The sequence below is a fragment of the Trichosurus vulpecula genome, chromosome 2 (assembly GCF_011100635.1).
Source record: "Trichosurus vulpecula isolate mTriVul1 chromosome 2, mTriVul1.pri, whole genome shotgun sequence".
NCBI lineage: Eukaryota > Metazoa > Chordata > Mammalia > Diprotodontia > Phalangeridae > Trichosurus > Trichosurus vulpecula.
Genome location: NC_050574.1, coordinates 76,682,240 through 76,695,545, shown reverse-complemented (window position 1 = coordinate 76,695,545; position 13,306 = coordinate 76,682,240). Strand labels below are relative to the sequence as shown.

General features: G+C 41.4%; 1 protein-coding gene across 1 annotated transcript in view; it reads right to left on the bottom strand.

Annotated features, from left to right (window-relative positions):
- OSCP1 (organic solute carrier partner 1) overlaps positions 1 to 13,306 on the bottom strand; it is a 41,792-nt gene that overhangs the window by 9,166 nt on the left and 19,320 nt on the right. The window contains exons 3-4 of the mRNA XM_036746896.1: positions 2,304 to 2,471; positions 1,404 to 1,484 (exon numbers count right to left, since the gene is read on the bottom strand). Coding sequence (XP_036602791.1) covers positions 1,404 to 1,484; positions 2,304 to 2,471 — 249 coding nt within the window. The remainder of the gene's footprint in view (positions 1 to 1,403; positions 1,485 to 2,303; positions 2,472 to 13,306) is intronic.

The following is a 13,306-nucleotide window of genomic DNA, read 5'->3' as shown; positions in this document are numbered from 1 at the left end:
AATTCAGGAGGAATGTGTGAGGCAATAGGGGCAAAAGAGTCAGGTGTTAGTTCGTGTTTTACAGCCTTCTTCTCAAATGAAAATCCTTAATGCCGGCTTGACGTGTCACGAACTAAAAACTGTTAAGAGACTTTAACAAGCTAATCACATTAACTAAAGTTATTTATGTTCTGTGAATAATTCTATTTTTAATATCATCTATTACTAATTTTTCACATGGCATGACTAAAACGAGAGTTGGCACTGTGGCTTCCTCAGGATTTTAAAAACTGCCCTCATAAATGAAACACAACATTCTCATATCAGGTGGTCTTAGAGAGTGGCTTGCTTTTCCATTGTAAATAGTTGTCACCTATTAAGCATCTGTTATGTGTAAGGCCCTGTGCTCGGCACTGAGTATATAAAGACAGGTAAGACCCGGTCCTTGCCCTCCAAGAGCTCACAATCTAGTCTGTGAGATAGAGCATATGTGTAAAAAGAGAACTAAGGATATAAAGGAGCATATACAGATGGTAAGTGTTAGAGGAGGTCCAAGGAAAAAATGAACACCGTGGGCTGGGCTGGCAGGCTTCATGGAAGCGGTATGACTTGAGGCCTGGGGCTTGAAGGGTAGGACTTTGATAATTGAAGAGGATCCATGGGAATGGTGTGAGGAGGGGTGGGAATGGGAGCACTGAGTTGTCCAGACCAGCTGGAGGAATGGATATGTGAGGGGAATGATGGAAAGTAAGACTGGAGATGTAAGTATAAAAAAAGCCACTTGTGTTAGTTTCTGTCACAAATCAACCATATTAGAAGCCACTCGTTTTCTTAATTTAACCACAGAGCCTGTGTTTTGCAAACAGAACTTCACTTGTAGGAAGAATGGTGATTAAGTAGGTGATCTCTGGAGATTACATCACATTCTCCTGCAAATGGAGGCAGAAAGGTCTTTGTGTTTAATTGAAGCAGGTGAGATATTTATCCCTACAAGATGGGTAGTATGATTTTAAAACAGGAATCAAGGACCCTGCTCAAACTATACCTCTAGATAGACTCTTACTATATTAAGGCTATTATTATTGTCTTTGCTATTAACAACTACTCACATTTCTAGAGAACTTTCCAGTTTAGAAAGCATTTTCCTTATTACAGCACTGTGAAGTACATAGTACAAGTGTCTTTGTTTTATAGATGAGGAAACAAATGAGGCCCAGAAAACTTACATGGGCCCATGCTAGTGCAGGGCTGAGACCTTCCTTACCCAAAGCGGAGAGTTCTGTCCCCTGTACTTGCCCTCCACAGAGTGTTTTTCTGGACCCTGCTGCATCTTAGTGTGGGTCCCCCAACCCATACCTCTATGTTCTGACACCAGCTCCATTTTAAGGCTGACTGATCATGTAAGAGACTGTTCATCTACTTACCGGGATGTGCATGTCCTGAAAGAAAATCAGCAGGGTCTGTCTGATGAGATGGAACTCACCAGCAGAGAGACAACCATACACCTGCCAAAGAGCAGAGAGAACAAGGCCCATGACCTTTCTGAGAAGGGGCAGGGGTGGGTGCACAGTGAAATGAAGGATCCAGAACGATCAGAAAAGCAAAGCAAAGCAGCAGCAGCAGCAGCCATGACAGCTGGGCCACCCAAGGGAACAGTAACAGAATAAAAATAAAATGAAACTAGTATGAAGAAAATTATCAGAGAATAGGGATCTTTGAAGTATCTTTACAGTACTTTTTGTCTTCCCCCCCAAAACTCCTGAGAACATACCCCAGAAGTTAATAAAAATCATAGAGTTCTAGCTCTAAAGGAGACATCTTAGGGGTTTTCCAGAACAGTCTTCTTAAGTTCCTCCTCTCTCTCCATCCATAGTTTTACAGAAAAGGAAATTAAAGCTTAATGGAGAAGATACTTGCACCTGGGCTGATACCAGAAGACACCTAGTAGAACATTCACTATCAGCTTTTGGGGAGGATGGAGGACCATTGGCTGGGGATGTGGCAGAAGAGATCTCTGGGCATGAGGTTAGATTAGATGCCACTTTGAGATCCTGTATACTACAGCTCAGAGACTCGAGGATTCTAGGAAGTCCTCTCCAAAAAGGCCAGAAAACACTGGCTACTCTTTGCGGTCACTGACAGGGGCAAACAGTTGAAGCTAATGTCTAAAATGTTTTCTGAGGTAGTAGATTCTTCTCAGAGAGTTCAGAATTTTGTTAGGAGACTTGTGGGCCTCCAAGGCTATGGAATTTACCTTTCCTAAATATTGAAATGACAAAGAATGTGAACAGGGCTGAAGGCTTAATGACTGATAATGTCCTTACTTCAATTATTTGCCGAAAGGTTTCATCCACTTGGTTCACGATGGTTGGGGAGTCACGGATAAAATCCTTGATGGTATCTAAGTGGTTGAAAGTGACCAGCAATACATCTTTAGGTCGGGGACACAGCAACACTTGATATTTGAAAGCCATGGTCATCAAGTCGTAGAGCTAAAAACCCACCCAATAAACACAGAAATAAATTACCTAGGTCATAGTGAGTGATCAATAAATGTGATAATGACATTGTGCTATTAATATTTTTTGTAGTTGAGTCATTTCAGTTGTGTCCTATTCTTCATGAGCTCATTTGGAGTTTTCTTGGCAAAGATACTGGAGCAGTTTGCCATTTCCTTCTCCAGCTCACTTTACAGATGAGGAAACTGAGGCAAACAGGGTTAAATGACTTACCTAAGGTTGCACAGCTAGTAAGTATCTGAGGCTGGATTTGAACTCAGGAAGATGAGTTTTTATGACTCCAGGTGCAGCACTCTATTCACTGTGCCACCTATTATTATTCCTCTATTAAAATCCTCTGTTGTCTCACTGTGACATGGAAGCCACCTTGGTTTTTCTCCAGCCAGAAGATCTTCATGTGCAGGTTTGGGCATGCCTATGTATCAGTTTTCTCAGGATTAGCCTAGCTAAATTTGGAAAGACTTACCACCAGAAGGTTAGTGATTAATTTTCTTTTTTTAATGTTATACATTTATTTTTCAAAAATTTATTTATTTATTTTTAAGCTTGTAATATTCAGTTCCACAAGCTTTTGAGTTTTAAATTTTCTCTCCCTCTCTCCCTTCCCCCCCTCACCAAGAAGGAGTGCAATCTGATATAGGCTCTACATTTACATTCACGTTAACATATTTTCACATTAGTCATGTTGTAAAGAAGAATTATAACCAATGGAATGAACTACGAGAAAGAAGAAACAAAACAAAAAAAAAGAGAACAAATAGTATGCTTCGATCTACATTCAGACTCTGTAATTCTGTCTTTGGATGTGGATAGCATTTTCCATCATAAGTCTTTTGGAATTGTCTTCTTAGAACCTTGCATTGCTGAGAAGAGCCAAGTCTATCAAAGTTAGTCATTGCACAATGTGGCTGTAACTGTGCACGATGTTCTCCTGGTTCTGCTCCCCTCACTCAGCATCAGTTCATCTAAGTCTTTCCAGGTTTTTCTGAAGTCCGCCTGCTCATCATTTCTTATAGCACAATAGTATTACATTATATTCATATACCACAACTTATTCAGCCATTTATAAATTGATGGGCATCCCCTCAATTTCCAGTTCTTGGCCACCACAAAAAGTGCTGCTATAAATAGTTTTGTACATGTGGGTCCTTTTCCCATTTGTGTGATCTCTTTGGGATACAGCCCTAGAAGTGGTATTGCTGGGTCAAAGGGTATGCACATTTTTATAGCTGTTTGGGTATAGTGGTGATTAATTTTCTTGTCCATTGCAACGCATGAAGAACATTTCCAAATGCATGGAGCAGTGCATTCTGGGAGAGTGTGCCCCAATGATAAAATCGTACATTTGCTGGGTTCATTTCTTTTCTTGATCTCATCTTCATGTTTTTCTCTAGGCCTTGACTGGACCCTGGGGAGACACTAGGACTGACAGGGTCAAACACACCTCTAAATAAATGCCTCATTCTCCACCTTCTAAAGCTGGTACCATTTAAGTTTACTCTGGGGACCCGGCCCTCTAGAATAAACTTCCTGCCACTCACCCATCCCCAGAGCACTGGTATTTGGAGAAAGAACACTCTACTCCATCACAGGACAATGGACTGCAGAAGCTCCAACCAATGGTTATTTTCCGGACCTCTGGCCAGCAAATTTTCAGCTCTTGCTCCCATTATCCCAGTGGTTCAGTGTTCCTGCCTCCTGGGACATTCTATGGCTTCCTTTCCCCTTCCAGCTCAAAGTTATCACTTCCAAAGCACTCCTCCAGCCTCTCCTTCCATGACACCCTCTAAACCCCCATTCAATTAGCAAACTTTCTTTTATTCTCAGTCTCCTCTTTTTTCACTCTTTCTATCTTCTCATGCTCACTGAAACCTTGTCCTCTCTGGAAGACTATATTCCTGAGCATCCTCTTTGGGGAAAGCTGCTCCTTAGGGAACCATGAGCTCACTGAGTTAACAGAGTGCCAACTAACGCAGGTAAAAAGGCTGGTCAAAGCTCGGCTGCCAGGCCACAGGCAAGACCAGCAGGCGTCCGCTAAGGAGAGTTCCACTGTCGTCTGCACAAGGCAGGGCCACGTGTGGAGTCCTTTGTTCAGCCATTTTAAGGATAACAATAATAATTAATAACGATAATCGTAACGGTGACAGGTGACGGTTATGTAGCACTTGTAAGTAGGCTTGTACAGTGTTTTACGTCCCCTTTATTGTTCAACACAACAACCCTAGAAGCTGGTGCTATTATGATCCCCATTTCACAAATAAATGAAGAAACTGAAGCTCAGAGAAGTGATTGCCCAGGGTCATACAGTTCAGAATTAGGGTCTGTGGCAAGTTTTGAACCTAGGTGTCGGTGACTTCCAGCTCCATCCTTCACTCTGGCTGGCCGGTCTGACAAGAGTCACCAGGATGGTGAAGGGGCTCTGTCAGGTTCCTGCAATGTGAAGAGCAGTGGAAGGAAGGGGGAGGGGAGGAGGAAGCCCTTCCTGCCCAGGAGAGCTCTGTAAGAGGCGGGGCACTTCAGGAAATAGCAGCTCCACAGTGGAAGCTGACATGCAAGGGCTGAATTTGTCTCATGCTGTAGAGGAGGCTATTTTTCAGGACTGGGCTGAACTTGGTTCCTTTGAAGCTGAAATTCTGGGATTCACATCCCCAGACACAAAGGAAGAGGATGCCATTATAGGAGGTGGCAGCGTCTAGCATTCCCCATCATCACTGCTACCATCACGCCACAAGCGCTCCTGCTTTGGGGGTTATTCCACCTCCCTTTATCCATCAGTCAACAAGCATTTATGAATCCCTTGAGTACCAGGCCCTATGTTATGTATGCTATACTACAGGGATGCAAATACAAAGAATGAAATAATCTCTGCTCCCATGGAGCTGACGTTCTAACAGGGGAGACAACGAATCCATATGTAAATATACACAGAATAATTATAAGGAGAGTAAATACAAATAAGTACAAAGTGATTAAACACAAGGCAGTTTGGGCACAAGTATTTAGAAGCAACAAAAAAGGGTTCCTGTGGAAGGTGGTGCGTAAGCTGACTGGAAAGAAGAGATGGATTCTGAGATAGAGAGAAAGGAGCACATTCAGGCACAGGGAACGTCTGGGGCCAAGGCACAGAGAGAGGGAATGGAGGGTCATGCACAATGGATAGAGAGAAGGCTAATTTAGTTGGATATCATGTGGAAGAGGGAGAAATGTCCCATAAGGCTGGAAAAGAAGGGGTTGAGGACATATGAAGGTTGCTAAAAGCTAAACAGAGGAGTTTCTATTTTATCCTAGATCCAACAGCTAATTGAATATGGGAGTGCCGTAGCCAGATCTGCATTTACGGAAAATCCCTTTGGCAGCAGGATAGGCTGGTGGTGGGGTTGGGGGGAGAGGCCTGAGGTTGAGAGACCAATAAATAGGCCCTTATAATCAAGGTGAGAGTCAATAAGGGCCCAAACTAAAGTGGTTGGTTAGCTCTATGAGTAAAGGGAAGAGATTGGATTTCAGAGATGTTGTGGAAGTAAAAACTGCAAAATTTAGCAATTGATTAGATATTTGGAGTGAGGGGGAGTGGGGTATCCAGGATAATGCTGAGGTTAAGAACCCAGGCAATTAGAAGGATGATAGTGCCTTCTATAGAAAGAAGAGGGAATCTGGAAGACTAGAAGGTTTGGGGGAAAGATGACTTCAGTTTCAGACACACTGAGTGTGAGATGTCCTCATCTGTTTTGAAATGTCCATTAGACAATGGCAATAGGGGCCTGAAGATCAGGGGAGACCTTGGCCTGGATATGAAGATCTATGAGTCAAATGCATAAAGGCAATGATTAAACAGAGAATGCTGAACTTGGGAGAGTGCAGAACTCCTAGCTCTGCTACTTCTCCTTGTGTGACCTTGGGCAACTCACTTAAGTGCAATGAGTTTCTATTTTCTCACCTGAAAAATGAAGGGATTGGAACAAATGCCCTCCAAAGTCCCCCCTCTTCCCAACAACTCCTGATCTGTGATCCTGTAATCTGGGCCACAGCCTTGCTATTGTGATTAACCCATTCCCACAGTCCCTCTCCCTCCTTTCTCAAGAAGTCTGAGACCAGCTCGCAATCACCTCTCCAATCCAACTTTTCATCATAGTTAGGCTTGAGGTCTCCTCAAATATCTCGCCTCCTATGATCTATGGCTTTATTCTACCTCAGTGACCCATAGGCATGGTCAGTCAGACCTTAAAACACCATCACAACTGAGGCATCACCTTAATGTTGGCCAGTAAAACCCCATCTCTGGACATAGTCTCTTACCCTTCCATTTCTCCTGCCTCTTGCTAGACCTATTTTTGATCCTCACTACAAGTCCCTCTATCTTTCCCCCTTCTCTCAATCTATCACCCCTTTTCCGGCCCCTCTTTTCTTCCTGTTAAGAGAGACTTGACTTTATAGACAATCAATTTAACTTATATTATCCTGCACCCATCACTCCCTTGCTCTCTTGTGCTACTGCCAACTCCCAACTCTGGATCACCTCACTATCCATCTTCTTAGCCTGTATCTACTGAGTACTGCAGGAAGAAGGCACACCACTAAGTTCACTGCAAACTATGTAGTCTAATCTCTCTCTCTCTCTCTCTCTCTCTCTCTCTCTTTCTCTCTCATTTAATAGTATTTTATTTTTTCTCCAATTACATGTAAAGATAGTTTTCAACATTCACTTCTGTAAGATTCTGAGTTCCAAATTTTTCTCCCTCCCTTCACTCTCCCTTCCCCAAGACAGTGAGCAATCTGATATAGGTTATACATGTACAATCATGTTAAACATATTTCCACATCGGTCATGTCATGAACGAAGAATCAGAATAAAAGGAAAAAAACCATGAGAAAAAAACCCAAAAAACAGCCAAAAAAAAGTGAAAATAGTATGCTTTGATCTGTCCTCAGACTCCATAGTTCTTTCTCTGGATATGGTTAGCATTTGCCATCACAAGTCTTTAGGACTTGTCTTGGATCATTGTATTGCTGAGAAGAGTTAAGTCTATCGTAGCTGATTATCACACAATGTTGCTGTTACTGTGTACAATGTTCTCCTGGTTCTGCTCACTTCACTCAGCATCAGTTCATGTAAGTCTTTCCAGGTTTTTCTGAAATCTGCCTGCTCATCATTTCTTATAGCACAACAAACAATATTCCATTACATTTATATACCACAACTTGTTCAGCCATTCCCCAATTGATGGGCATCCCCTCAATGTCCAATTCTTTACTACCAAAAAAAGGGCTGCTATATTTTTCCTTTCTTATGATCTCTTTGGGATACAGACCTAGCAGTGATATTGCTGGATCAAAAGGTATGCACAGTTTTACAGCTCTATGGGCATAGTTCCAAATTACTCTCCAGAATGGTTGGATTAATTTGATGTGGTCTAATCTCAACTGGATCCTTACTAGCACACAGCAAAACTTTTATTTTTCCATCATTCTATATCCCAGTCTTTTCAGTAGCTGTTCTATATCTTATCTTTTTTCTCAAAGCCCTAATGCCTTCTCATTTCCTCTTGTCTACTAAGGAGCCAATGTTCTTGCTTCCTACCTTACTGAGAAAATTGAGAACATCCATCTTGAGTTCTCTTATCTCCTCTACTCCACACCTCAAAACATATACAGCTATTAAAGCTTAAAATTTCACTAAGACTTTCGGGATACTCCACATATATATGTACATGTGTGTCTATACATGAGGAGATGGTTAGTGAAGATCTATCTACTTATCTTTCTGTTTATTTTCATCCCCTCCGTTCTCCTTACTTACTTCTGTTTCTGAGTAGGAGGTCTAAGCCAACTTCTACTAGTCCAGGCCAATCCTTCTACAAGTGCCCTAGATCTCATCCTCTCATTTCTTCTCTAAGGGCTTGGCCTGTGCATCATTCGCTCTCTCCCAATTACATTCAATTATTTCTTATCTGTTAGCTCTTTGCCTGCTCAGGTCTCCCTCATTCTCAAAAAAACCTTCCCTTGATCCTACTGTACCTTCAAATTAGCACTCTCTCTTTTCCCTTTAGTGCCAAACTCTCAGAACAAGTCATCTAGATTTGTTGCCTCCACTTCCTTCTCTATTCCTTGCAATACTGATTTTGATTCCACCAAACTGACCAAAAATGTACTCTCTAAGGTTATTGGTGATTTCTTCTGCTAAATCTAATGGCTTTTTCTTAGTCCTCATCCATAACTGCTCTACATTATCTCTTCTCTTGGCTTTCTTGTGCCTGCTTTCTCCTGGTTATCCTCTCACTTGTCTGACTGCCCTTCCTAAGTCTTGCCAGATTATATATTTTCACAACCCTTAGCTTGGGTGTCCCACAGGGTTCTGCCCTTGGCTCTCTTCTCTCCTCCCTTTATGCCTCTCCCTTGATGATCTCATTTGTTTCCATTGATTTAAACATCACCTCTACCCAGATGACTCCCAGATCTGAAAAAATTTGAGAAAAGATCTGTATGTCAAGCAGAAATCTCTCTTGAACTCCAGTTCCATATTATCAATTGCTAGACATCTCTTTGATTTCTTGCATTTCAAACTCAACACGTTCAAAGTGAAATTAATTATATTATCCTCTAAGCCTGTTTTTCCTCCAGACTTCTCTATTTCTATTGAGCATACCATCATTTTTCCCCTTACTTTGCTCCATGATCCAAGTCATCGTTGGTAGTTCCCTCTTCCTCACTCCTCATATTCGATTAGTTTCAGATTCTCCCTTTATAGTATTGTCCCCTTCTCTCCACCTACTGCCATCACCCTAGTTTCTACCCTCATTACTTCTTGTCTAGCGTGAAGGTAGGGTTGTACCTCATTTAGCCTTGATATATTTATCAATAACAATAGCTACAACTAACTATATACTAATTACCACAACTACAAAATAGCTTTTACATAGTACTTTAAGGTTTGCAAAGCACCTGAAAAATATTATCTCATTTTATCCTCAAAACAACAATAAGAGGTATGTGCTTTTATTATCCCTATTTTACAGTCGAGGAAACTAAGTTACTTGCTGAGGGTGATACAGCTTGTAAATGTGTGAGGCTGGATTTGAATGCAGCTGTTGCTGACTCCAAGTCCAGATCACTATTCTAGCTGCCTCAGTGACAGAGAAAACTCAGTATCAGAGAACACATCTTGCTTGATTGAATCAATCAAACCCAGAGGTGTGACCAAGGCCTAAACATCTCTATTCAAGTAATCAATCAAAGACTTCAGATTAAATGCAAAAAGTCTTTAGATAAACTGGAGTGACATTGATGGGTTGGCTAAGGAAACCTGGATATGCCCTGTGGGTCATCAGTTTAGGCCCAGGAGATTAGAGCAATTCCAGCTAGTCCCCTGAGAAAGAATTTATTAGGTAGAAGGAATGGCACCCTCAGCTGAAGTCTGTCTTCCTCCTCTAATCCCACTGACCTAACGCCTTGTGAACCCTGTAGTTAAGGAAGACTACTCTTCTTCCCACAGTGTCTCAGAAGGGTCTCTGATAAGCCTAAAGTAGCTAAGACATTAGAAACCAAGGACGAATGGTGAAGATTCAGTTTTATAAAGAGCCCAGTAGAAAACTACATCATAGCCTTCTAACCCTCAAAATCTGTGATTATGTGACCCAAGTGTACAAATATATTTATAGTAACATTTTTTGCTGTATCAAAGAACTGGATACAAAATGAGTATTCATCAAAGGGAGAATAGATTAACAAATAGTGGTATGTTAAGTTAATGGAGTATTATTGACTATAAAAAGTGACAAATGGGGGTGAAGCCAAGATGGAGAACTAAAAGCAGAGACTCACCAGAGTTCTCCCAAATTCCTCTCCAAACAACTTTAAAACAATGCCTCAAAATGAATTCTGGAGTGGTAGAACCAACAAAAGGACAGGGTGAAACAATTTTCCAGCCCAAGACAATCTGGAAGGCTGGCAGGAAAGGTCTATCTCACTGGCATGAGAATAGAGCACAGTCCATGGGAGGCCTCTCCCTGGTAAACCAACAGTAGGCCTTGGGGATAACTGAAGGGAAAGAGGCAGCTTCCGGAGCTCTCAACCCACAGATGGTAAGGAGGTTGGATGCCTGGTCAGAAGATTACACTGGACCCTTTGCTGGCCCTGGGTGCAAGACTCTGTTGCATTGCCTATGCACAGTTCCTGGTTACAGTCTTGGACAAAGAGAAGCATTGGCACACTAGCACATGCAGCAGCAGGGATGACAAGGACCTTGGTCGCAGTTCCAGGGTGGAAAAGGGTGGTGCTTGTGGTTGCTCACAGACAAGAGCACAGGCCAGGACAGCAGTGACCACACCTCTCCTTAGATCACACTACCTTGGAAGAACTGAAAACTTACAGATCCCCAGAACTAGATTTGAAAATAGCAGAACAAAAAACCTAAATCTAGAGCTGGTGCCTTTTCCACCCTAGGGGTAGAGCCCTACTTTAACATCAAGTTAAAAGTCAAGAAATAGGCTGGAAAAAGGAGCAAACTACAACAACAAAATAACTTGACCACAGAAAGTTACTATGGTGATAGGAAAGGTCAAAACAATCTCAGAAGAAGACAACAAAGTCAAAATAGACACATCCAAAGCCTCAAAGGTAAATGTGAATTGATCTCAGGTCTAAAAAGAATTCCCAGAAGAGCTCAAAAAAGGATTTTAAAAATCAAATAAGAGAGGTAGAGGGAAAAATGGGAAAAGAAATGAGAATGATGCAAGAAAATAATGAAAAAAGCCTTAACAGCTTGATAAAGGTGGCACAAAAATATTAAAGAAAATAACACCTGAAAAATAGAATAGGCCAAATGGTAAAAGAGACACAAAAATCCACTGAAGAGAAGAACTCTTTAAAAAGCAGAACTGGCCAAATGGAAAAAGAGGTATAAAATTTCACTGGAGAGAAGAACTCCTTTAAAAAGTAGAATTGGCCAAATGGAGAAGGAGGTACAAAAGCTCACTGAAGATAATAATTCCTTAAAATTAGAATTGGGCAAATGGAATCTAATAGCACCATGAGGCATCAAGAAACAATAAAACAAAATCAAAAGAATGAAAAAATAGAAGAGAATGTGAAATATTTCACTGGAAAAATCACTGACCTGGAAAATAGATTGAGGAGAGATGATTTAAAAATTATTGGACACCTGAAAGCCATGATCAAAGAAAGAACCTCAATATCATATTTCAAGAAATTACCAAGGAAAGCTAATCTGATATCCTAGAATCAGAAGGTAAAACTGAAATTAAAAGAATCCAACAATCACCTCCTGAAAGAGATCCCAAAATGAAAGTTCCAAGGAATATTATAGCCAAATTCCAGAACTCCTAGATCAAGGAGAAAATATTATAAGCAGCCAGAAAGAAACACGATCAAGATAACACAGGATTTAGAAGCTTATACATTAAAGGATCCTGGAGGACAAAAGAGTTAGGATTACAACCAAGAATCACCTACCCAGCAAAACTGATATATAATCCTTTAGAGGAAAAAATGGATATTTAATGAAATAAAAGACTTTCAAGCATTCCTGATGAAAAGACTAAAGCTGAATAGAAAATCTGACTTTCAAATACAAGACTCAAGAGGAGCATAAAAAAGTAAATAGGCACGAGAAATCATAAGGGATTCAATTAGCTTAAACTGTTTACATTGCTACATGGGAAGATGGTACTTGTAACTCTTAAGAACTTGATCATTATTAGGGCAGTTAGAGTATATACAGACCGAGGGTATGGGTATGAGTTGATTATGATGGGATAATATCTAAAAAATAAAATTAAGGGGTCAGAAAGAGGGATGCACTGGGAGAAGGGGGAAGAGAATGGAGTAAATTATCTCACATAAAAAAAGGCAAAAAAGAGCTTTTACAGTGGAAGGCAAGATGGGGGGGGGGTGGCAGGCAACGCTTGTATCTTACTCTCATTGGAACTGGCTCAAAGAAAGACTAACATGCGTACTCAGTTGGGTATAAAAATTTATCTTACTTTACAGGGAAGTAGGAGGGGATGGGCATAAGAGGGTGGGGGCTGATGGAAGGGGAGGATTGGAAGAGGTGGTAGTCAGAAGGAAAACAATTTTGATGAGGGACAGGGTGAAAGGGAGGAGAGGGGGAGAGAGGGAGGGGGAGAGAGAGAGAGAGAGAGCTAGTGTTGGCGAGGGGAAAGTCCACCTTTTTATCAGAGACTGAAATAAAGGAGGAAGGATGATGTCAAGTTATTTTGTGATGGAGGGTAAAAGGAGAAGAGTGAGTGAATGGCGAATGCTCTCTATTTTCTCAGTAACATTTGAGGTGAGGTACTTTATGACACTGTAGGCAAGGGAGTGTGTGGGAGGCTTGAGGAAAGAAGGTTTGGAGTAGCTGCTAAGGCAAGATCAACACAGTGAACTAAGTAACAGTAAAAGGATCACCTCACTATAGACCAGGTGTAGGGAACCTGAGGGCCTAGAGGCCACATGACCCTCTAGGTCCTCAAGTGTGGCCCTTTGATGGAATCCAAACTTCACAGAACATGCGCGCTTGAGGATCTAGAGGGCTAAATGTGGCCTTGAGGCCGCAGGTTCCCCACCCCTGCTATAGACTTAAAAAAAGATCTCCCAACAACTAAAGTTATCCAAATGTGGAATCAGATGCTTTGGGAGGTAATATGTTCTCTATCACCTGAGTTCTTCAAAATAATTCTAGATGGGATTCTTAGGCTGAACTCGATGGTTTCAGAGGTCCCTTCCCCTTCTGAGATTCTGTAATTCTGAGTCAGTGAAAGAAACACAGGTGTAGTAAGGAGAAGTAAGCTAAAACC